This window comes from Balaenoptera ricei, chromosome 18, assembly GCF_028023285.1.
Source record: "Balaenoptera ricei isolate mBalRic1 chromosome 18, mBalRic1.hap2, whole genome shotgun sequence".
NCBI lineage: Eukaryota > Metazoa > Chordata > Mammalia > Artiodactyla > Balaenopteridae > Balaenoptera > Balaenoptera ricei.
The window spans coordinates 4221798-4247828 of record NC_082656.1 but is presented as its reverse complement, the minus strand read 5'-3'; the positions used below and the strand labels follow the sequence as shown (position 1 = coordinate 4247828).

Genomic DNA, 26031 nt, shown 5'->3' with positions numbered 1-26031 from the left:
TACCGGCGAGCGCCCGGCGGCGGCTGAGCGTCTCCTGTCGCGCAGGGGGCGGCCCGGCCGTAGGGAGAGACGGGTGGGGCCTGCCGTCCCTCCTCCAGAGCCTCCGCTCCGGCTGGACGGTCCCGCTGCAGCAGGCTTCTCTTCAGCAGACGAGCAGAGGGCGCAGCGGCCTCCGGAGGCGCGGATGCGAGCCCCGCCCGGCGCCCCATCACAGCCTCCGGGGCCGCACGCTTCTCTCCAGGTAGCGGGAAGACGGCCAGGTCCCCGGCGTAGCGAGCTCGGGGTAAGCTCCGGGCCCTCCGCGGCTTCCGGGAGACGCGGGGACCGCAGGCCCTCCCTGGGCTCCGCCTCTCCTGATTGGCTACCTGCGGGCTAGATGCCCTGCCCTGGCCGCTGATTGGCTCCGAGGCCCCGCTGTCACTGGCTTCCTGGTGGGAATCTAGGTCGCTAAGGGAAGCTTTACTCCAGGCCCGGCTGGGGAGAGGTTGGTTGGGCCTGAGTCCAGTTTGTTTATTGTACTGGGGGCCCTACCCCGGCGCGAGCTTCCGTCGCAACGGCCAGGGAGGGAACCAGTATGGGGACGGAGGGCAGGGGTGGCGAGCGAGTGAAGGTTCAGAAGTAAGCTGGAGGGCCCTAAGCCCGGCAACACCCGAGTGGGAGCGGGGTGGGAAGGAAGGCCTTGAGAGAGGAGTTGTCATCCCAGGAGGGGTGACGGTGGAGGAAAGAAAGGCCTAGTTTCTGTTGTGGCAGAAACGGGCCGTGCGGGAGATTTCCATGACCTAATTGTTTGGGGATCTCATTTTCTAGGTGAGTTTCTAACAGAATCCACTGGAGATTTTGCCTTGACTTTACAGTAGAGTTGGGAGACGACTAGCCGTTCCTAGCCTTCAGAGAGGCAACTTACTGAATAATTCAACTCTCTTTTATCGCTTCAGATGGGCAGCTGTCAAAAAAAGCACAAACAATGGAAGGATGGATACCATTGCATATATTAAAAGCATGTTGAAAGGCAAATAAGGTATTCACGTGGATTTAATTGTGGTTAATTGTACGAGAAAATTACCACTTAAGGAGAAGCTCTTAAAGTTTTGAATAATATTAAAGTAGCTTGACTTTATGATAGGTTTCAGATATTTAAACTGTTTAATACAAAAATCTTATTACTGCTGTACCTACCAAATATGCTCTTTGCTAATGATGGTCTAGCCCCAATTATTCTGAAGATGGAAAGAAATCTGGAGTTTTTGATAATGTTACTTTGCGTGTGACTGGATGGTGCTACTAGATCTTTCCTTAAAAAAATGACATAGGGATCACTGTGAAAAAGTCCTTTGAAGTTGTAATTTAATGTCAGAATGTGCATGAGATTGGTTAGTTACTAACTCATAAAATAGTTTAGAATTGTAGGCTAATTTCACTCTGTTTTTAAAGTAGTTTGCTTATTAAACACTGAGTCCTAGTTACCGAAGTTGCTTCCCTGGTCACCTAGTCATTCGATCCTGCAGCCTCTATTAATTCATGTGCTGTATTACACATATCCTTTAGTGACATACCAGACATTGTTGAGGAATGGTTTATTTCAGCCACAGAACACCCAAATTAGCTCTCGAAGGTAGACCTGGGCCCTACCCTGGAAAATTCTGACCTAGGATTGGGGATGAGCTCTGGGCATCTGTATTTTAAAAAATTTCCTCAAGGGAGTTTGATGTGCATTCCCAGTTGAGAACTGTAGCTTTAACGACTTAGTAAATAGATGTGTTTAAGAAATTCTAAGATATTTATGAAACAAATACTTTCCTCCCTTGATTTCCTTATGGTTTAAAAGTAAACTTCTCAGGAATGATATTTCAGTATAATCCAAAAGCAGTGTTTGCCTAGCAAGGTCAGGAAGTTTCACTGGCACTCAGAAACCTCTGGGACTAACCATTCCAGGCTTAGGAACAAGGTTTCCTATGGGGAAACCCAAAAGCTCTCATGTGCTTTCACGATCCCCAGGGCTGTGCATAGAGTATTGTTTCCTGTTAGCTGTAAGAGAAATCAATTCCAAGTCTGTTCAGCTAAGTTATTTTTACCTCAACAAAGTGCAGGGGGGGTAATATTACATTTATGAACTTTATTTTGGGAAGAATACCCTTACTGGAAATAAATGTAAATGATACCCTCCTGATACCCAATAGTCCTTTGCTTATGAAGTAAAGAACGTGCATAATTCAAGCTTAAAATTTGTATGGTAACGTGAAATACCCAGATATTTGGAACATCAGTGAGGGCTTTTAGGCCAACAGGAGAGTCAAAGAGGTAGAAAATGAGATAATCACTTTGATTTTCAGCTATGAGAAATGTGTGGTGAAACCAAATCCAATCTGACTTAAAGGATGGCTTTAGGCAAAGAAGTAGGTCCACTTGTGTTCTATCACCTAGGAGCTGTTATTCATTTTATATGTAAGTTCTTCACTGCAAGATTTGGCATATGAAGTATTTGAGTAGTGGACAGAATTTTAAAATGAAAATGAAAAAACTAAGTTAAAATATGAAGCCATGTGTAGTCCATGACTGATACCTTGAATTTTGTATATACTGTTTGAACAGAAAGCCAGGAATCTCAGCATGAATTGGTCTAGATCTAGATCAGATGGTGGTGGTGAAGAAACCTCATCTCAAGACCAGAATCATCATGAAAACGAGAGAAGGTGGCAGCAAGAGCGTCTCCACAGAGAAGAAGCCTATTATCAGTTTATTAATGACCTCAATGACGAAGATTACCGGCTAATGAGAGACCATAATCTTTTAGGCACGCCTGGTAAGATGGGTAAAAGAGGAAATACCTTTTTCAGCATTATTAGAAGTTTCAAAATAAGGAGGGGTTTTTACCCCATCTTCCCTCTCTCAAAATATAGTGTACTTTTTGTGACTTTAAGAGCGTTGTAACATAACAACATAGAAAATCACTGGCTTACTTCTGTATTTTATAAGTAGCTAGGAATATTGAACATATAGCACTGTTACACAAGTGTCAAACTAACCAACAGGTTAATGTACATGATAGTGTCAGATATTTATGTGGTCCTATGTCTCTTAAGTAATATTTGTACAAATAAAATATTATTCATTTAAAACCTAATTCTAACTCATTTGAGGTCTTATCATTTATTTATTCAGCTGAATTAATGACTCCCAAAAAGTCCAATGTGCTCCATTAATTTTTTACAAATTAATTTCACAGATGAACTAATTGAAACTTGTATGCCTGTATATATTTGTGTGTTGCATATTTGCATTCTGTATACCCATATAATGAAGGGCATTCATTACCCATATAATGAACTAGGTAAAATTCAAGTAAATAAAGATTTGAAATTTTCTCTAGAAATACTCCCTTCTTAATTTCTTTTTAACTCTGACGAAAATCCACAGAATTATAGCTTATAGGTTCCTAAGTATATCAACTAGGAGCACTTCATTAATGATTCAGATTAAATCTTATTTTAATTTAAATAAAACATTAATAAATGAAACAACGAAAATGATGTGTTTTTGCATGAATTAAACATTTTTTGCTGTCTTCAATTTATAGAACATGAAAACAGTAGAATGTCTTCTACAGATTGCTAAAGATTAGTCTTACCCTTCATGAGTTTTCATAAAACTTAGTAATTTAAAGATTTTAATTTTAGTGGGTGCTTTTCCATTGTTTTAGGAGAAATAACATCAGAAGAATTACAGCAACGGTTAGATGGAGTCAAGGAACAGCTAGCATCTCAGCCTGACTTGAGAAATGGGACTAACACCAGAGGTATTGTAGACTCCTTTCCATAAGGAACAGGTTTGATTGGAGTAATTGCAGAAATGAACTTACAGGACCTTGTACAATGTTCGTTTTTAGTGTTTTCCAGATTCAATGTGATAATCATTCAGGTAGTATTTACATATTATATGCTGAGCAGTATAGTTAGGTGATACAGGACAGGGGTTGCATATAAAGATGTCTTACACACCCATTGCCTTCAGGGAGCTCATGTGTATGAAATAGTATACAATTAATAACCAGCAGAGTTCTTTTTAATCTTAGAATTTATACACTACTGTTTTTTGTTTTTTTTTTTTTTTTTCACACACACACACTGTATTTTATTTTTACAAGAGATAAATCGACTGACACCAAGCATTGTACATGGATGACCACAACAAAAGCAACAATGATTGCAATTACGAAACATGAAACACACTCATACTATGTCATAATATTGACATTCAGTCCAGTAATCCTCCACTGTAACACTACTGTTTTTTTTAGAAGTAATATAACTAAACTTAGCTTCTAAAAATTTATACAGAACAATACAGAAAGACTGAGTCAGGAAAACCTATTTTTGTTGCTTTGTTTTATTGGTTTTGTGTTGTGTCATTTTACTGAACAGACACTAAGTCATAATATAAGAAGTTCTTATAAAAAAACAAATCACTTGTAAAAAAAAAAAATTCAAACTAAACAGAAGTGTATAGAGTTAAAAGTAAAGCCAACTTTAAGGTCCCTCTTACCAGGTCTACTTCCTTCTCCAGAGGTATTCATTAGTAGTGGTTTCACATATGATACCAAGATCATGGTATTAGTCAGGGTGAAGACTCTTAACCCCAAACGCATTGGCTGATGAGACAAGTTTACTTCTGTTTCGTGTTCACAGTCTAGGGCAGACACACGTTACTCCACAGAGCCTTCTGGGACCCATGCAGCCAGTGCAGTGGTTCTGCAACTCTGCTGTCCAGTGCAGTAGCTACTGGCCACATGGGCCTATTTAAATTCAATAAAACTGAAAATTCTGTTTCTTAGACACATTAGCCACATTCAAGTGTTTAATAGTCCCCTGTGGCTAGTGGCTTCCGTGTTGGACAGCACGGGTACAGAACGTCTCCACCGTTGCAGAAGGGTCCGCTGGGCACTGACTGCTGCTCCAGGGTATGGTGTGCATATCAGGCTAAGTCACAGCCACTTCTAGGTTCCAGCTGGCAGTTCCAGGTTCCAGGAGAAGAAGGCCCAGGCCCCTGCCTGAAAATGAGCTCTCTCACTTCCACTCCCATTCCATTGATGAGAACTTAGTCCCGTGGCCACACCCAGCTGCCAGGTTGTTCACAGGACCACTGCAGTGCATTTCCAGTGGAAGAATGGGGGGACGGATTTTGTGAGATATGAGTGACTTCTTTCACACACTGCCATCACTATATTCTAGTAATTAAAGAAAGAAGTGGCATCTAGAATGACTTAATGTTTACCTGCCCTTTACTTATATCTTTTTGCAAATAAAAATGGAAAGTGGATATTAACCCTTTTTCTTCTTTGTGTTTAGATATGCAAATTGTACTATATTGGTATAGCTGGTAATACTGGTCCTTTGAATATGTTTTAATGGAAAATGTACTCATCACATGTGAAATAGCTTATACCTTTAGAATATGGCTGAAGTTGCTATTTTTATTGATGCCAGCAGCTGATTAACAGGTTTAACTTTAATATTTTAAAAAGTTTTTTATGAGAGATTGTGGTAACTAAATAAAATCAAAGCAGACTCATTTAACAACTGTTTTTGAGAAGAGCAAACTTTTAAGGCTGAAGTCTGTGTAGTTAATGTGCATTAGAATGCTTTTCATTGAATTTTGTACTTTATATAATCCACTGGTTAAAATGGAAAACTTAAAGCTTCCCACAGTAGCACTATCATACTCAAAGAAGTTTATTAGGGGCACATTTCTTTTTTTCTTTTTTTTTAAAATGTATATTTTTTTAAATTTTATTTTATTTTTGGCTGTGTTGTGTCTTCGTTGCTGCGCTCGGGCTTTCCCTGGTTGCAGGGAGCGGGGGCTACTCTTTGTTGTGGTGCGCAGGCTTCTCATTGCAGTGGCTTCTCTTGTTGCGGAGCACAGGCTCTAGGCGCATGGGCTTCAGTAGTTGCGGCACATGGGCTCAGTAGTTGTGGCACATGGGCTCAGTAGTTGTGGCTTGCGGGCTCTAGAGCGCAGGCTCAGTAGTTGTGGTGCACAGGCTTAGCTGCTTCGCGGCATGTGGGATCTTCCTGGACCAGGGATCAAACCCGTGTCCCCTGCATTAGCAGGCGGATTCTTAACCACTGCGCCACCAGGGAAGTCCCAGGGCACATTTATTTCTAAATCGATTCATTCAACAGTATTAATTGAGAGTCTGATTTGTCCCAAATACTGTTGTAGAGGTTGGGGATTTAACAGTGAGTAAAATAAGGCAAAACTCATTGTCTTCATGCGGCTCATGTTCTAAATGAACAGAAAGTGTATTTTATTGTATTATATATAATGGCTAACATTTATTGAGTGCTTCCTATGTGCCAGATATTATACTAATCATTTTATATACAGTGTCTTATTTTATCCTCATGATAATCCTTTGACATCTATACTATTATTATCAAATTTACAGATAAGGATTTAGCCATAGAGAACTTAAGTAACATGCCTGAAGTTTCCTATCTTCACATGAAGATATAATGTGGTTCTAACATTTTACTCATAAAGCCATATCTCTTGAGTTATACATTTTTGGCAGTTTCTGAGAAATAGGATAAAATTCTTAAGGTTGCCAAAATACCTAATTGCAAAAAAGATTGAGTTACCTTTACCAAAAGAATTCTAAAAGTTCAAGATAAATTATATATAACTTTTGCCACTGTATTTTATTGATATTGCCATATGAATAAAGCAATTTTTTAAATATTTATTTTTATTTATTTAGTTAGTTGCAGCGGGTCTTAGTTGTGGCAGGTGGGCTCCTTAGTTGTGGCATGTGAACTCTTAGTTGCAGCATGCATGTGGGATCTAGTTCCCTGACCAGGGATCAAACCCGGGCCCCCTGCATTGGGAGCGTGGAGTCTTATCCACTGTGCCACCAGGGAAGTCCCAATAAAGCAATTTAAATGTACAGTTTTGATATTGGATATATTTTTCATTTGCCTTAATATTTTACCAATAACAGGCATATAGAAAGCAAGAGTGAGGATTTCTTCACACCTTTGCACAAATAGTATTTAAAAGTTTATAATTTTGATACAGTGTGTATTATAGTATGCTTATAGTGTACACCTTTCTTTTAGAAAGTTCAGTTTTTTGGCCGTTTTTCATTCATTAAAATGCACAGATGTTCTTAATGTTCTTAATTATATTTTTAATTTAATAAAAACTTAGTTTATCTTACAAGCTTTCAATAAAGATCTAAAGATAGATTTTAGGAATTGATGTTAAGTTGATTTGGTTTGCTTTCCAGACTCAGGGGTCCCTCGAGAAAGTTCAAATGAAGATTCTCTGCTGGAATGGCTCAACACCTTTCGTCGCACGGGAAATGCAACTCGAAGTGGACAGAATGGGAACCAGACTTGGAGAGCTGTGAGTCGAACAAACCCACACAGTGGAGAGTTCCGATTTAGTCTGGAAATCCACATAAATCACGAGACTAGAGGATTTGAAATGGATGGCGAAGATTATGTGGGCGTTCCACTTTCAGATGTTAGCCAAGATAGCACTACAGATGGGCCACAGCGATCAAGTAGTCCTGTGGCCAGGCGAACAAGGAGCCAAGCTGCAGGGAATCTCAGTGGTAGTAGTGCCAGCGTTCCGAGAACTAGGCTTGGATCGAGGGGGCGGAATTCAGTAGAAGGATCTTTGTCGGCATTGGGAAGATTAAGAAATGGAATTGGGGGGGCAGTTGGCGTCCCTAGAACTAGTGCTCCACGTGCAAATTTCAGCAGTCCGTCAGCTGGTAGTGAACTCAGGCAAAGGGAGGGGCAGCGATTTGGAGCAGCCCATGTTTGGGAAAATGGGGCTAGAACTAACGTCACAGTGAGGAATACAAACCAAAGATTAGAGCCAATAAGATTACGGTCTACTTTCAATAGCCGAAGCCGGTCACCAATTCAGAGGCAAAGTGGCACTGTTTATCATGGTTCACAAAGGGAAAGTAGACCTTTTCAGCAAACTAGTAGGCGGTCTATTAGGAGGAGAGGTATAACTCGTGTCTTTCTAGAGCAAGACCGAGAAGGCAGAGGTACCACATATACTCCACTCTCTAACTCAAGGCTTGTGTCAAGAATCACAGTAGAAGAAGGAGAAGAGGCCAGCAGGTCCTCCACTGCTGCACGACGACATCCAACAATCACACTGGACCTTCAAGTGAGAAGGATTCGTCCTGGAGAAAGCAGAGACCGGGACAGTATTGCAAATAGAACTCGATCTAGGGTGGGGCTGGCAGAAAACACAGTCACTATCGAAAGCAGTAGTGGGGGCTTTCGGCGCACCATCTCTCGTTTAGAGCGCTCAGGTATGCGAACCTACGTTAGTACCGTAACTGTTCCTCTTCGTAGGATTTCTGAGAATGAGCTCGTTGAACCATCATCAGTGGCTCTTCGATCAATTTTAAGGCAGATCATGACTGGATTTGGAGAACTGAGTTCTCTTATGGAGGCCGAATCTGAGTCAGAGGCTCAGAGAAGTGGTCAGCATTGGCCAGAGACACACTCAGAAGTGAGCCTCCTCGGTGAGACCGTCAGCCAGCACAGGGGAGGGTCCTCCCAAGGCAGGCGGACCCGAGAAGACAGCCCTGACACCCCGCCTCGTGCCCCAAACAGAGGTGGCAGGCAGTCGCAAAATTCAAGTAACTTGGTCGAAACTGGCACCCTACCTATCCTTCGCCTCGCTCACTTCTTCTTGCTTAATGAAGGGGAGGACGATGACCGCATGCGTGGTTTAACCAAAGAGCAGATTGACAATCTTTCCACCCGGAACTATGAGCACAGCAGTATCGATAGCGAATTAGGGAAAATCTGTAGCGTTTGCATCAGTGACTACGTAACGGGAAACAAGCTCAGGCAGTTACCTTGCATGCATGAATTTCACATCCACTGTATCGACCGGTGGCTCTCAGAGAATTGCACGTGTCCTATCTGTCGGCAGCCTGTCTTAGGGTCCAGTACAGCAAACAACGGGTGACGTGCTGGATCCAGTCAAATGTTGCGTCTTAATAGAGCAGAGTATTCAGGCATTCTTTTGTTGAATTATTTGTGATGAGCTAACCAGGATGAAAAATAACAGATGATTATAGTTTGAACTATTTTTTTGTGTGCTTTTTTAACTTGTTAAAAAGAGAAAATTTATAGAAAATATAAAATGCAAATGTTAAATTATCCTAAAGTACAGAATAGTTAATATTGCTAGAACCAAATAACTTTTAAAATGTTTTTATTTTGGTAATTTTGTCATGCTAAGCACTTTTGTATCTGCACAATTCAGTAGGTTACAAATCAATATTCTTTTTCTGAGAAGTCCAGCAGATTTTGCTTGGACTTTCAGGCTTCGTACCGTGTCCAGACATTGGTGTCTAAATAAGCCTTTCTTTAACTTTTTATTCTAAGGACAGTGTCTTTTCATGAAAGAATATTTGGCTGAATGTTTGCTAAGTGCATTAAAGTTACTTGAAATGTTAAATTTAATATGCAGCATATCACATGTGTATATATAGGTATATAATTTTAAGGTTAAAATATTCAGTCTAAAAACTACCAGTTTGGTTCTTATTTTAAACTGTTGGGCTATTACTGCATATGGCACAATGTTTAATACTTACAGGATCATCTCTGGGAGGAAGTAGATTAAGATATTTAAAAATAGACATAATTTATGAAGCGTCTCTGACAATCTGACTTACTGGACAGCAAGCAATATATAACACTGAGCAAGTATTTCTTTTTTCAGAAATGAAACATGGAAATTTTAGAACATAGAGGTTATTTAACTTGAGTTCTGCCTTTTTGTGACCTTTTTGAAAGTGCAAACAATTTTTTGGATTATATTAAGTAAGATATACAATATGCATGGTTTCTCAAATTTAGTTTAAAATCTAAAAACAAGGGTCTATAAAGAATCAAATGCATAGATAATATGTTAAGTTCAACTGGAGACCAAAAAACTCCAAATGAAACAATAACAACAACAGCAAAAAAAAGTTAAGAGAATGTAGACTTTAAAACACAAAAGTATGCATTGAAGATCTATTTCTACCAATAAATATTAAAATGTGTCAACTATTCTTCTCTATTGGTCCACCGTGGTTTATTCACTGAAAGAAGTAGTTATTTTGCACTAACTCGATGCCAGGCAGTGTTACAGGTGTTGAGGATTCAGTAGAGGACAAAGTCCCTGTCTTCATGGGAAAGACATATTTGCTCTTAGAAAATTGGAAATCGATCAATAAAATGAGTTATTGTTCTGACTTTTATGTTTGTTTATGAATAAGTGACATAGTTTGCTATGGTGATACCACTTGCACAAAATCACAAGAACAAATACCTCAAGGCCGATTCTGTGAAATTTAGGTATATCTCAAGATTTAGTTTTTGTTTCCAATTAGTGATTATATGTAGTTCGTTCGGTAAGATGCATGCACAGGACTTGTTCGGGGGTGCATTTAGCCCCTGGAGTGAGAGGTTTTAGTAAAGGTGGTGACTTTGTTTGGAGTAAGTAAATGGTTTATGTAGGTCACATACGGGACATAGGACTGGGGAGTTTGATTTGAAGGCTTTAGTTACCAGACTTATGGGATTTTTGCTTTACAGAGTCTAGATGGCTCTTGATAAATCGTATTGGCGAAGGGTAAGGTCATTTTTCATGTTTCAGGAAGATTGGTGTGGTGCAGCGTGCAGAATGCAGTGGGGTGGAGAGAGATGGGAAGCAAAAAACCAATAAAGGAAATATTATGATCAGTTTTTACTATCAGTTATCATCATCATCAGTTATTATCTAACCTAGGTTGACGGAAGTGAAACTGGAAATAAAGAAAAGGGCATAAAAATGTTGGAGAAAAAAAAAAGACATTATTTGGTTTCTAGTTCACCGTGAGGAGGTGGGAGAGTCATGTGTTCACAGGTGGAGAATCTCTGAGTGGAGGAGGGCGGACAAGTTACAAGCTCGGCCAGTGTAGACATTGACCTGAAATGGAGCCGTATTCATGTATCTATCACACTCACTTTCGTGGCACCATTTGTCCCCAATATGACAAGAGACTAAATCCAGCAGTTACTGCTCATATGGAACCTTCCTCAGGAAGTTCTACCTCCCCTGGTTTGAGCAGTTCGGAAAATCAAGAGGAAAACAAAGAAAAGGGGAAGTGAACAAAGTAGGGATAAAGAAGAGAAAAAAGCATGCTGATCCTCAGTCGTTTGCAAGACGTGGGAGGACCAGCACGTGGCGAGATTCCCAAGTAGGCACTGGAAATAGAATGGGATTGTGCACTGTACAGAAAAGTCCCCGAAAGCAGCAGGAAAGCCTAATGAATTTGGTAGATTGGTACCCTAGTTGGGAACAAAGAAGTGTTTTCTTTAATATTTTCATTCATCTCCCAGTAAACAAGGCTGATGACAAACACAAAGGCTCGTTATCTATTTATAGCTTCTACTCAGCAAGGATTGTACCCTTTGTGCTTCCAATAAAGAAAGGAACAAATCATTTAAATTCTTCATTTGGGGGCTTCCCTGGTGGCGCAGTGGTTAAGAATCTGCCTGCCATTGCAGGGGACACGGGTTTGAGCCCTGGTCCGGGAAGATCCCACATGCTGTGGAGCAACTAAGCCCGTGCGCCACAACTACTGAGTCTGCGCTCTAGAGCCCGTGAGCCACAACCACTGAGCCCATGTGCCACAACTACTGAAGCCCGCACACCTAGAGCCCATGCTTTGCAGCAAGAGAAGCCACCACAATGAGAAGCCCGCGTACCACAACGAAGAGTAGCCCCCACTCTCCACACCTAGAGAAAGCCCGTGTGCAGCAACGGAGACCCAACACAGCCAAAAATAAAATAAATTTATAAAAAGAATAAAATTCTTCATTTGAATATTATGTTCCATGACATGTCCTTAGAGCTTGTTCTGTATAGTGTGGCTGTCTTGCGAACTTCTGTTTCTAAACTGTCAGCTTCCTAGCTGCCTTCCTACGTATTACATCCTTTTACCCTCTTTTTCTTGTATCCCAGAGTTTTATAATTTCGACTAGCATTGTTACGACTTGATTATCTTTCACTCACTCTTAGGTTGTGTTTCTTTCAGTCTTTAACATGAATTCCTAGTTTAAATCTCCCATGCTCTCCTTGAAATATTATTGCCACTTAACATGGTAGGAGGCAGAGTTAGAGAGTCAATCACAGGACCGTTTGCCTCCAAAGCCTGTGCTCTTCCCACTACCCTGCATCCTGGAGAAGCTGAAATGCCTTGGGAAGTTTTCAGCCTAACTCCTTCCCAAAGATACTTGTCTAATTTTGAAACTTTGTTATATCATGTCTTTGTTTCCATGTGCAAATACACCTTTTCTTTCCCAAGAATGAAAAGAGAAGGACCACTCCTGAAAGATATCAAACAGAATCTCTACCATGAGGATGAATCCAGCAAAGAGATGAATGAGGCATCTGAAGATGCTGTGTGTTAAGGTCAGAGTTAATAAGCTGTCTGAGGCCTTTTCGTGAATATTTCTTCCACACAAGAACTTACAGTGAACTTCTCATCTCCCTACGTGTCTCCATTTGAATAACCTCTGGCCAGAGGAGGAAGAAATGGTGTAGAAATAGGAGCCCATGTGAAGTGGGTGGTTGTTACCTTTGCAGTGACAGCAGGCTCCTGTAGGGTCTCTCCCTCAACCTTGTACGAAGCTGGCAATCAGAGGCCTGGGATATCTCTCAACACAGATGCAGGAGATGATTTCCCAGGAAGCCAGGGCCATCTCTCATCGAGAGGGCCAAATGTTCCATGTTCCAAAGGACATGACTGAGTGGCAGTGGTGATCGTTTCCTTGACGTCATCAGACAGGTTGGGGGTGCTTTTCAGTGGCTGAGTGTATTAGGCCCTGATGTATCTGCCCTTGTGATAATTGGGGATCCATAAATACCTTCAGCAAGTATGTTTGTTGTTTTATTTTGAGCATTACATCTCTGAAGACTCTTGAGTTGGCCCCTATAGTTTTCTTTCTCTTTTTTCATTTGTAAAAGAGCAACAGTCACACTGCTTCTGGAAACTCAACACTTTCAGACGTATTTTTCCTCTATTAATGTCTCATTTGAAGACAATTACATATTTAATCGCAAAATGTTCCTACTTGACTATAATCCAACTATCTTCTGTGCAGCTTCAGACATGTTCCCATTCTTCCCGGTGGGAGACAGTCCAAGGTCATGTGTAGCTTCTGTATCGTGAAGTGACACAATTTTGAGTTCAGGTTCTCTGGATGGTGTCCGTTCTTCCGTTAGCTTGGATTTGATAATAAGCTTTTTTTTTTTTTTTTTTTTTTTATTTATTGTTGGCTGCGTTGGGTCTTCGTTGCTGCGTGCGGGCTTTCTCTAGTTCATTAGCTTGGATTTGATCAGGTTTAATTTCAACTCCTCACCATCCAGCTTATGGGATAAATGATAAATGTAGCTTGTATCTACCTGCTAGAGTGAAGTGGAATCAAGATCAGACTAGAAAGGGGGAAGGACGTGTCCCTGAGCACATCAATTACTGGTGCAGAATATACACCAGGCCTTGTTGAGCAAGCTTAGTAGGATGAATGACAGAAACAGTCTCATGGCATCTCTTTGCTGCCTCACTTAGCTGGATGTGTTTGGTCAGCCAATACGGCTGCTTCAGGTCCTGAGTCAGGGCCCCTTCAGAGAGGCCCTGAGGGAGGAGTTCCCTGTTGGTGCTGGTGGCGGCACCGATGAAGGCAGGGGCGGGAGGGTTTGAGGGGTGCCAGTGAGCAGGTTTGATATGCGTGCTTGGTTCGGGAACTGCTGCAATATTCAACAGTCATAACTGTGGAACAGGCTGAGGCTTCTGTGATAGCACAGCTTCCTTAAAACTTTCATTAGGTCCTTAACAATTTCATTTGGGGTCTTGTATCCAATGCCAGAAATCTTGTCTTATCCTTGATTTGCTTGGGGGAATAGCCATGGCCATAACACCTTAGGTTTTTGTTTGTTTGTTTGTTTGTTTTCCGAATTTTGTTAGGAGTATCCTTCTATGGCTCTAAATCTTAGTTAAATAGATATCGTTTCCGGCATAGCCGGGAGCCTTTCGTTAATCTTCCCTTGACCCTTTGCTGCATTTCAGACCAGTGTGCTTTACAATGGAAGGGCACCATCTTCATTTTTGTCTGCAGGATGAGGCAAAGGGACCATTGCACTCTGACCAGCTGGGGTCCGGTCATGTGGCCAGTCCGCTGCAACCATGTAGATTGGGAGGGGATCAATTCCATTCTAATTCCCAGCACTGAATTACCCGGTGTTCCTGACAACTCCCTGTGTTGGAGTTTCCCGAGACCACTTCCAGGTTAGTGGTTGGCTAGGACTCAGGACTCAGCATATGGTCCTGCTTACAGCTCAGATATATTATAGGGAAGGAAGACAAAGCACAGTCAGCAAAGGGAAAAGGCACATGGGACATAGTCTGGAGGAAGCCAGGCCAGCTTCCAAGACTCCTGTCCCTGTGGAGTCACACAGACGTACTTAGTTCCTCCAGCATCGAATGTGACACCGTGGGAGAAATGTTGTCTCCCAGGGAAGCTCATCACCGACTCGGTGGCCGAGATTTATTGAGGGCTGGGCGTGTAGGCATCCTCTGCCTGGCATGTACCAAAATTCCAAGCTCCTGGAAGGGAAGCAGGTGTTCAGCATAAACCAGATGATTTGCACAGACAGTTCAGGCGCATCGAGACACGCCTGTCAGGGAACAGTGGGGACACCCACAAATCAAGTTCCTGGATGCTAGCCAAGGGTCAACCTTGCACACAGGGCTTTCCGAGGACAGTCTGAGGCTTCTACCTGAATTCTTTTCTGCACACACCCACATCTCCATCTCTAGCTCAGAACGTTCTCCTATACTCCAGGACCTCATTTTGATAGGCTTGGTTAACGTTGGCTAGGCTGGCCCTTTGGAACCTCAGGGTCAGTATATTCAGAACTGAACTAATCTTCCCCCAGAGTGTTCCTCGCTTTCTTTTTCTGAGCTCAATGCCTCTGCCATTCACCGGTTCAATCAAGGCAGGAACGTCTGATCCCCTTCCCCTGTGGGGAGGTCAGGTGGCACTGGCTTGCTGAGGATGGTTCCAAGGGGTCAGAATGAACCTCTGCCTCATGGCTGTGAGTGCAGAGAGTCAAAGTTCAAGTACAAAATTGTGATCAATACACTGATAAGCCCCAGAGGTGGAGAACTGGGTTTAAATAGGGTGTCAGAACAGGAGGGATTGGAGAGACGGTCAAAAACCAGGAGGAATTAGTCCAATCCGATGAATGGGAGAGTGATCAGGAAAAGTCCCTCCGACGGTGGCTGTTCCCGTAGCGGGTTGGTTGCTTGGCTTGATCTGGTGTATGTTCGATGGGGAGTCAAGCACTAAAGAAAGGGCTGCGAAGGGGATAAATAAGAACCCGGATTCCTGCCTCTTTCCTCACATCCAGTTGAGCAGCCTACGTCCTTTGGAATCCTCGTCTCCTTCCCATTGTGTCAGGTCAGTGAGGGCCGTGCTCGTGTCCCACGTCACCCCTCAAGTGGCGGCAACCCCCCCGCAGTGTCTCAGGGCAGTCCTTCCACGGGCTCATCTGGGTGCGTCCGTGTCCACGTCCCCAGCTGTCTCCCTCACGTCCTCACTGTTCTCACAATAACATATAAGGTCTTTATATTTTTGGCCTCTGCCTACCTTTTGCAACTTCATTTTCTACCATTTAGGGTGCCTCTCAGGGTCCTCACCTTGCCCTTCGCACTTCCAAGTTTATGGCCGTGCTGTTCTCTCTTCCTGTGATGGCCTTTCTGGTGAACTCCTGTTTATCCTTCGACTCTCACCTCCAGCATCGCTTCTGCAAATGCTCCTCTTGTCCTGTCTCCAGGGCACAGCAGACACGAGGTCTGGGACCCGCGCTACTTCTTAGGGGCCCGTGAAAATGTTTTAATTTCTTTTAAAATCATCAAAATGTATACGTATATGTAAATATGATGTAACCTGTATCACATTTATCATTATACCAACACAGCAGTAGAATATAATTTTGATATTTTGTATGGAGGAAGGGGCCAAGGCAAAAGTGCCGAGAATCCTGTCATCTCCCATGTAGGAGCTTCAGCTACACTCTGTCTTCCCCTGAGAACCGTGAGCTCCTTGAAGTCATCCTCGACCCCTAGCATGAGGCCAGGTACACAACAGGTCACTCTATGTATTTAATAAGTAATGGATAAAAGTTTGGGTATGTAGGTAGACGCTGGCTTACAAATAGCTTGCATCAGTACATTAAAAGTTGTTGGTAAGATTTTTTTTTGGAAATTCAGAATTCATTTACCATGGAAATAATATCACACGTTTGTACTTTGAGGCAAGAGGAAAAGGCTTCTGTTCCAGGCCAGCCCACAAAAAATTACATTACTCAGAATGATCCTGAAATACAATTTAAGCACAATCAAAAGCAGAAAAACCCAATAGTCCTGAAAATTAACAAAGAATGAAACTGAAGAAATATTGAAGTAAGTCAGAAAGAGAAAACCAAATACTGTATATTAATGCATATATGTGGAATCTAGAAAAATGGTATAGATGATGATATTTGTAAAGCAGAAATAGAGAGACAGACATAGAGTACAAATGTATGGATACCAAGGGGGAAGGGGGAGTGGGATGAATTGGGAGATTGGGATTGACATATATACACTACTATGTATAGCATAGATAACTAGGGGACTTCCCTGGTGTTCCTGTGGATAAGACTCGGCCCTCCCAATGCAGGGGGCCCGAGTTTGATCCCTGGTCGGGGAGTTAGATCCCACATGCCGCAACTAAGAAGTCCGCATGCTGCAACTAAGACCCGGAGCAACCTAAATAAATAAATATTTAAAAATAAATAAAATAAAATAGAGAACCTACTGTATGGCACAACAGGGAACTCTACTCGGTGCTCTGTGGTGACCTAAATGGGAAGGAAATCCAAAAAAGGGGATATATGTATACGTATGGCTGATTCACTTTGCTGTACAGCAGAAACTGACGCAGCAGTGAAGAGCACCTATACTCCAATAAAAAAGAAAAAAACAATTTATCTCGAACGCTAGCACTTGAGATGATGAGGGCTGCCCCTCATCAGCTGTGGCAGAGGGATTTAGGTTTAATCTTAAAAAGTGTTTATTCTGTGTGATTGTTTGATGGGAGAGTAGTTTGTGTCTTGGGAGCTGATGATAGTAAGCACCTCCTTACTCAATATAACATCACCAAGAAGCTCTTGAGTTTGCCCAGGTGAGAAAGGGGTTTAACCATGTTGACTGCGCACACGGAGAAGGGCAGTTACCACGTCCACCTCAGGAAAGTGGGAGGCCAGTCCTCCGGAGACACAAAGAACAACCTTGACCCCTTGACACAGGGTGAGGAGTACTTACAGCTTCAGTGATTTTATAATGTTGACCCCCAACACTCAGAGTTTTTTTGGTGAGCTGGACAGATTAAATAATTTACCCCAGGTCTCATGGGTGGATAGAAGCAAGGCAAAAGAGCCTTGTAATTTTTAAAAGTGTCTTACTTTGTTAATTACCAAAAAAAAAAAAAAATTTTTTTTTTTTTGCAGCTCTGACCCCATGTGTTCATTGTCAAAAGTTGTCTAACTCCTGGTCTTATAAGGCTAATGACTCAAGCTCAGTATAGGGAAAGACCTCTTCTAACCTATTCAGGACAAACGTTCTGAGCCCTGGGCTGGCTCTTTAGGGCTTTGGGGAAGTGTGATCTGATTCGTCGTGCTGCTCCAGGGATTCAGTTCAGTGCCAGAGCAGGCCCTCAGATCTGCAGCTGCCTGTTACACGTGAGCAGTGCGCTCTACTCGCTTTTGCAGTGATTTTAATAGCACCTGCTAGAGCAGTGCAGGTTTCGGATCAGAGATGGTGATGTGATGATGTCATTCAGGCATTTCTCATTATCATTCAGGTAAATACCTTAAGGTCATACTTCTTAGGCCGTATAACAATGAATATCCTTAAAAAAATGAAATAAACTAAGAACATTCAACCTGTCATATTTAAGCCCCAAATACAGATCCATGAGAGTTTCAGGCCTAGGAGAAGATGGACAGTCTTCTAAGCACATCCTCTTTGGGCCCCTGAGAGCCTGCACTTAAAATGTCTAAGTTAATTGCCAAGCCTGCTTTTAAAGACAAAAGATGTTATTTCCCTTTCACTTCACACTCAATATTATGTCAGTTCGGGTCTCTGACAAACAGACACGTCAAAACAGGACTATACATACAAGAGATTTATCGGGGAAACACCTGTTAAGGATAAAGGGGGAGGGAGCAGGGGCAGGTGAGGCGAACCTCCAGGCTACAGTGTAGGTCTGACCCCTAAGAAAGGAGGGGGGAGGATGGAGGCCTGGGGAGGAGAAGCTGCAGATTGCAGTGCTGTTCTGAGAGCAGCTCAGGTGGGCATCGTCAGGGCTGACCCAGGAGTCCACCACCGGCAGGGACGGCCCAGCTCTTGTCCCTGCTCAGGCCGGTCACTGGCTAGGGGCGGCTTGGGGAAGCGTAGCCTGGGCCTGGGTGCCTTGGCAGGCCCCAAGGCAGGGCACCTGGAGGCTGTCAGCCAATTGTGTCCCCACCACAGGCTCTCTTGGGTGGTGCACCTGCAAGATCGCCACAAACACGTAGCATCCTTCATTTCCAGAAACAGTCACAATTGGATCCTGGTTTAGTCTGAATCCTCTGTTTCTCTCCAAAACCACCTGTAACCATTTTCTATTGCTTGATCCCCACTGCCATCAGGTAAGTTACCATCGCTAGGGACTTCCCTGGTGGTCCAGTGGTTAAGACTCTGAGCTCCCAATGCAGGGGGCCTGGGTTTGATCCCTGGTCGGGGAACTAGATCCTGCGTGCATGCTGCAACTAAGAAGTCTGCATGACGCAACTAAAGAGCCCACAGCTAAGAATCGGAGCAGCCAAAATAAAATAAATAAATATTAAAAACAACAAACAAACATTGCTACGGGTCTCATTTTAACTTTCTCTTTCCCAGCTTAAATAAACTTATCCCTTTCACTGCTACCCACGGGATCCTCTTAAGGTTTGCCAAGCCCCTTTGCCAAAGCCCAGAACTCCAGCCGGTGTTCTCCACGAGCAGGATGCTGTCTGAGAGGCAATTTACAATAGCGAATAGGAGCACAGACTTGGGTGACAGATGTTAGCTCAAGTCCAGAGTTTGCCCCATGATGGCTTGGAGACCTTGTGCAAGTACTACAACTCTCTGGTCAACATTTTCCTTGTTTGTGAAAGATGGATAACAATGATACGTACCTAGTGGGGTTAAAGGAGATAATGCATGTACACACACCATGCTCCAGAAATATTTTTAACATTGTATCCAGTCCTGAGCTTAATTTATAAAAGGACTTTTGCTGCAGACTCATATCCAGTTTGTGATCCACTTGGCTTAGCCTTGAGGTACTTTTGTACTTCATTCTCAGTAAGTATCTGCCAGTGTGATACTGCTGTCTCTGTTTTTCCTTTCTAAATGTACTCTACTATTTTTATTCTTGCTCCTTGACCCTCTCTCCTCCAGCTTTTCTGCAAAGTCTGTGCTTCTGGGAATCAGTTAAAGGTTTTCATTTTTGCTTTTTTGTTTTTGGGGTTTTTTAGTGATGCTGTGAGCCAAGAGGTAAGAAGCTGCCCTGTATAGTTGTTAAAGTAGTCCACCTCTGAGCTTTCATAACGAAGGACTCTTCTGGATTCATAGTGGTTCCTAGGTTTTCAGAAAGCTGGCATAGCCACAAACTCTTTGATCTCTGTTTCATGAAAAGCAATATATTGAAAGGTGATGGGAATCCCCCCCAATCTGATTATGATCCTAATTTGAACTTCTCTCATTGCTAATAATCTGGAAGGGGAGTGCCAGCCCCACTCTGAAATGCTAATAATAATAATAATAATAATAATCAGCACATCATCTTAATTTTCTATGACATTTCATTTGCCCAAAGAGATTTCATGCTTATTGTCTCATCTGATGTTCAAACCAACTTGAGAGTAGGTTGGGTAAGAATTATTTATGCTTATTTTGGAAGAAATTGAAGTACAGAGAAGTGAATAATTTGCCCAAATCGACTAAAAGGCCACTGGCAGAGTCAGAAACAGATCTTGGATTTCTTGGGATTTCTAGATTTTTGTTTCATACTAAATGACCAAAGAATCAGAATGTTGTTGATGATGCTGGTGCAAAGCCTACGAACCCACCAGCCATTCCATCTTTTGGGGAAGACAGGTGGTGAACGATGACAAATGGGGTAAAATTAACAATAGTAAACCTTTTTTTTTTTTTTTACAGCCCACACTGCATCAGCTCATGTGTGATCTCCAGCTCTTTTCAAATTCATCTTGCTGCTTTCTGCGCGTCTCTCTGGAGGAGTCTCACGTGTGCTTGCAAACAAGTTCTCTCAGGTTCTGCCCATTGTCTGTGTCTATAACATGAGTAACAATCTGATATTGTGGCGGTCGTATTTTAGATCTGTCAACTCTGGAACTGCACCCAAGAAACAACTTCCTCTAAGGGTAGACTCTGAGGATTGGGTTATTTTCTACAGTATTTGTGGACTAAAATAGGTAGGGCTTTGCTCCTTCATCTGTGACATATTTTTTTGCTGTCTCTTTTTTTTTTTTTTCCTTTTTTTATGAGTGGGATTGTGTTCCTGTCTTACTGGTTGTTTGGCCTGAGGCTTCCAACACTGGAGTCTGTAGACTGTTGGGTAGAGCTGGGTCTTGGTGCTGAGATGAGGAGAAAATAGGCAATCTACCTGAAAAATAATTCAGAGTAATGATAGTAAAGATGATCCAGAATCTCAGAAATAGAATGGAAGCAGGGATTGAGAAAATACAAGAAATGTTTAACAAAGATCTAGAAAATTAAAGAACAAACAAACAGAGATGAACAACACAATAACTGAAATGAAAAATACACCAGAAGAATCAATAACAGAATAACTGAGGCAGAAGAACAAATAGATGAGCTGGAAGACAAAATGGTGGAAATAACTGCTGAGGAGCAGAATAAAGAAAAAAAGAATGAAAATAATTGAAGACAACCTCAGAGACCTCTGGGACAACACTAAATGCACCAACATTCGAATTATAGGGGTCGCAGAAGAAGAGGAGAAAAAGAAAGGGTCTGAGAAAATACTTTAAGAGATTATAGTCGAAAAATTCCCTAACATGGGAAAGGAAATAGTCACCCAAGTCCAGGAAGCACACAGAGTCCCATACAGGATAAACCCTAGGAGAAACACACCAAGACACATATTAACCAAACTAACAAAAATTAAATTCAAAGAAAAAATATTAAAAGCAGCAAGGAGAAACAAAAAATAACATACAAAGGGATCCCTATAAGGTTATCAGCTGATTTTTCAACAGAAACTCTGCAGGCCAGATGGGAGTGGCAGGATATACTTAAAGTGATGAAAGAGAAACACCTACAACCAAGATTACTCTACCCAGCAAGGATCTCATTCAGATTCAACAGAGAAATCAAATGCTTTTCAGACAAGCAAAAGCTAAGAGAATTCAGCACCACCAAACCAGCTTTACAACAAATGCTAAAGAAACTTCTCCAGGCAGGAAACACAAGAGAAGAAAAAGACCCACAAAAACAAACCCAAAACAATTAAGAAAATGGTAATAGAAACATACATATCGATAATAACCTTGAATGTAAATGGATTAAATGCCCCAACCAAAAGACACAAACTGCCTGAATGGATACAAAAACAAGACCCACATATATGCTGTCTACAAGAGACCCACTTCAGACCTAGGGACACATACAGACTGAAAGTGAAGGGATGGAAAAAGATATTCCACGCACATGGAAATCAAAAGAAAGCTGGAGTAGCAATACTCATATCAGATAAAATAGACTTTAAAATAAAGACTGTTACAAGACATAAGGAAGGACACTACATAATGATCAAGGGACCAATCCAAGAAGAAGGTATAACAATTATAAATGTTTATGCACCCAACACAGGAGCACCTCAATACATAAGGCAAATGCTAACAACCATGAAAGGGGAAATCGACAGTAACACAATAATAGTAGGGGACTTTAACACCTCATTTACACCAATGGACAGATCATCTAAACAGAAAATAAATAAGGAAACACAAGTTTTAAATGACACATTAGACCAGATATATTTAATTGATATTTATAGAACACTCCACCCAAAAGTGGCAGAATACACTTTCTTCACAAGTGCACACGGAACGTTCTCCAGGGTAGATCACATCTTGTGTCACAAATCAAGCCTCGGAAAATTTAAGAAAATTGAAATCGTATCAGTCATCTTTTCTGACCACAATGCTATGAGATTGGAAATCAATTACATGAAAAAAACTCTAAAAATCACAAATACATGGAGGCTAAACAGTGCGCTACTAAATAACCAAGAGATCACTGAATAAATCAAAGAAGAAATAAAAAAATAATAAACAAGTGACAACAAAAACACAACAACCCAAAACCTATTGGATGCAGCAAAAGCAGTTCTAAGAGGGAAGTTTATAGCAATTCAATTTCACCTCAAGAAACAAGAAAAATCTCAAATAAACAATCTAACCCTACACTTAAAACAACTAGAGAAAGAAGAACAAAGAAAACCCAAAGTCAGTAAAAGGAAAGAAATCATAAAGATCAAAGCAGAAGTAAATGAAATAGAAACAAAGAAAACAATAGCAAAGATCAATAAAACTAAAAGCTTGTTCTTTGAGAAGATAAACAAAATTGATAAACCCTTAGCCAGACTCATCAAGAAAAAAAGGGAGAGGACGCAAATCAATAAACTTAGAAATGAAAAAGGAGAAATCACAACTGACACCACAGAAATACAAAGGATTATAAGAGACTACTACAAACACTTATATGCCAGTAAAATGGACAACCACGAAGAAATGGACAAATTCTTGGAAAGGTACAATTTTCCAAGACTGAACCAGGAAGAATTAGAAAATATAAACAGACCTATCACAAGTAATGAAATTGAAACCATAATTGAAAATCTTGCAACCAACAAAAGTCCAGGATGAGATGGCTTCACAAGCGAATTCTATCAAACATTTAGAGAAGAGCTAACACCAATCCTTCTCAAACTCTTCCAAAATATTGCAGAGGGAGAAACACTCCCAAATTCATTCTACGAAGCCACCATCACCCTGACACCAAAACCAGAAAAAGATATCACAAAAAAAGAAAATTATTGACCAATATCACTGATGAACATAGAGGTGAAAATCCTGAACAAAATGCTAGCAAACAGAATCCAACAACACATTAAAAGGGTCATACACCATGACCAAAGGGGATTTATCCCAGGGATGCAAGGATTCCTCAATATATGCAAATCAATCAATGGGATACACCACATTAACAAATTAAGGAATCAAAACCATATGATCATCTCAATAAATGCAGAAAAAGCTTTTGACAAAATCAACACCCATTTATGATAAAAACTCTCCAGAAAATGGGCATAGAGGGAAGCTACCTCAACATAATATAGGCCATATTTGACAAACCTACAGCAAACATCATACTCAATGGTGAAAAACTAAAAGCATTTCCACTAAGATCAGGCACAAGACAAGGACGTCCACTCTCGCCACTCTTATTCAACATAGTTTTGGAAGTCCTAGCCATGGCAATCAGAGAAGAAAAAGAAATAAAAGGAATACAAACTGGAAAAGAAGAAGTAAAACTGTCACTGTAGATGACATGATACTATACATAGAAAATGCTAAAGATGCCACCTGAAAACTACTAGAACTAATCAATGAATTTGGTAAGGTTGCAGGATACAAAATTAATGCACAGAAATCTCTGGCATTCCTATACACCACCAACAAAAAATCAGAAAGAGAAATTAAGGAAACACTCCCATTTACCATTGCAACAAAAAGCATAAAATACCTAGGAATAAACCTGCCTAAGGAGGCTAAAGACTTGTACTCAGAAAGCTATAAAACACTGATGAAAGAAATCAAAGATGACATAAACAGATGGAGAAATACACCATGTTCTTAGATTGGAAGAATCAATATTGTGAAAATGACTATACTACCCAAAGTAATCTACAGATTCAGTGCAATCTCTATCAGACTACCAATGGCATTCTTCACAGAATTAGAACAAAAAATGTTACAATTCGTATGGAAACACAAAAGACCCCAAATAGCCAAAGCAATCTTGAGAAAGAAAAACAGAGTTGGAGGAATCAGGCCCCCTGACTTCAAACTATATCACAAAGCTACAGTAGTCAAGACAGTATGGTACTGTCACAAAAACAGAAATATAGATCAATGGTACAGGATAGAATGCCCAGAGATAAACCCATGCACATATGGTCACCTAATTTACGATAAAGGAGGAAAGAGCATACAATGGAGAGAAGACAGCCTCTTCAATAAGTGGTGCTGGGAAAACTGGACAGCTACATGTAAAAGAATGAAATTAGAACACTCCCTAACACCATACACAAAAATAAAATCCAGATGGAATAAAGACCTAAATGTAAGACCAGACACTATAAAACTCTTAGAGGAAAACATAGGAAAATCAGTCTTTGACATAAACCACAGCAAGATCTTTTTTGACCCATCTCCTAGAGTAATGGAAATAAACACAAAAATAAACAAATGGGACCTAATTAAACTTCAAAGCTTTTGCACAGCAAAGGAACCATAAACAAGACAAAAAGACAACCCTCAGAATGGGAGAAAATATTTTCAAATGAAACAACAGACAAAGGATTCATCTCCAAAATATACAAACAGTTCATGGTGCTCAATATCAAATAAACAAACAATCCAATTAAAAAATTGGGGGGCTTCCCTGGTGGCGCAGTGGTTGAGAATCTGCCTGCCAATGCAGGGGACACGGGTTCGAGCCCTGGTCTGGGAAGATCCCACATGCCGCGGAGCAACTAGGCCCGTGAGCCACAATTACTGAGCCTGCGCGTCTGGAGCCTGTGCTCCGCAACAAGAGAGGCTGTGATAGTGAGAGGCCTGCGCACCGTGATGAAGAGTGGTCCCCACTTGCCACAACTAGAGAAAGCCCTCGCACAGAAACGAAGATCCAACACAGCCATAAATAAATAAAAAATAAATAAAAAAATGAAAAAAAAAAAAAAATTGGGAGAAGACCTAAATAGACATTTCACCAAAGAAGACATACAGATGGCCAAGAGGCACATGAAAAGATGCTCAACATCACTAATTATTAGAGAAATGCAAATCAAAACTACAATGAGGTATCACCTCACACCTGTCAGAATGGCCATTAACAAAAACATCTAGAAACAATAAATGCTGGAAAGGGTGTGGTGAAAGCGAACCCTCCTGCACTGTTGGTGGGATGTAAATTGATACAACCACTATGGAGAACAGTATGGAGGTTCCTTAAAAAACTAAAAATAGAACTACCATACGACCCAGCAATCCCACTACTGGGCATATACCCTGAGAAAACCATAATTCAAAAAGAGTCATGTACCACAGTGTTCACTGCAGCACTGTTTACAATAGCCAGGACATGGAAGCAACCTAAATGTCCATTGACAGATGAATGGATAAAGAAGATGTGGCACATATATACAATGGAATATTACTCAGCCATAGAAAGAAATGAAATTGAGTTATTTGTAGTGAGGTGGATGGACCTAGAGTCTGTCATACAGAGTGAAGACAGAAAGAGAAAAACAAATACTGTATGCTAACGCATATATATGGAATCTTAAAAAAAAAAAAAAATGGTACTGATGAACCTAGTTGCAGGGCAGGAATAAAGATGTAGACATAGAGAATGGACTTGAGGACATGGGGGGTGCGGGGGAAGCTGGGGCGAAGTGAGAGTAGCATGGACATATATACACTACCTAATGTAAAATAGTCAGCTAGTGGGAAGCAGCAGCATAGCACAGGGAGATCAGCTTGGTGCTTTGAGATGACCTA

At 41.3% G+C, this 26031-nt stretch overlaps 1 protein-coding gene across 8 annotated transcripts; it reads left to right on the top strand.

Moving 5' to 3' along the window:
• RNF6 (ring finger protein 6) lies at positions 1-26031 on the top strand. Of its 8 annotated transcripts, none has more exons than XM_059902568.1 (6): positions 1-283; positions 936-1018; positions 2590-2800; positions 3698-3793; positions 7283-7401; positions 20360-26031. In XM_059902568.1, exons 3-6 carry the CDS (start codon positions 2608-2610, stop codon positions 20501-20503), a joined length of 552 nt encoding a protein of 183 aa, XP_059758551.1. In that variant the 5' UTR covers positions 1-283; positions 936-1018; positions 2590-2607; the 3' UTR covers positions 20504-26031. The 8 variants fall into 8 exon arrangements, with proteins under 8 accessions (XP_059758551.1, XP_059758553.1, XP_059758552.1 ...); XM_059902570.1 differs by lacking the exon at positions 20360-26031 and adding an exon at positions 11577-11606; XM_059902569.1 differs by lacking the exon at positions 20360-26031 and adding an exon at positions 8039-8204.

Coding starts and splice junctions, on each gene's coding strand:
- RNF6 (XM_059902564.1), top strand. CDS start 2,608: ATGAATTGGTCTAGATCTAGATCAGATGGTGGTGGTGAAGAAACCTCA. Junction 2,801..3,697: donor TAATCTTTTAGGCACGCCTG/GTAAGATGGGTA, acceptor CCATTGTTTTAG/GAGAAATAACATCAGAAGAA. Junction 3,794..7,282: donor AAATGGGACTAACACCAGAG/GTATTGTAGACT, acceptor TTTGCTTTCCAG/ACTCAGGGGTCCCTCGAGAA.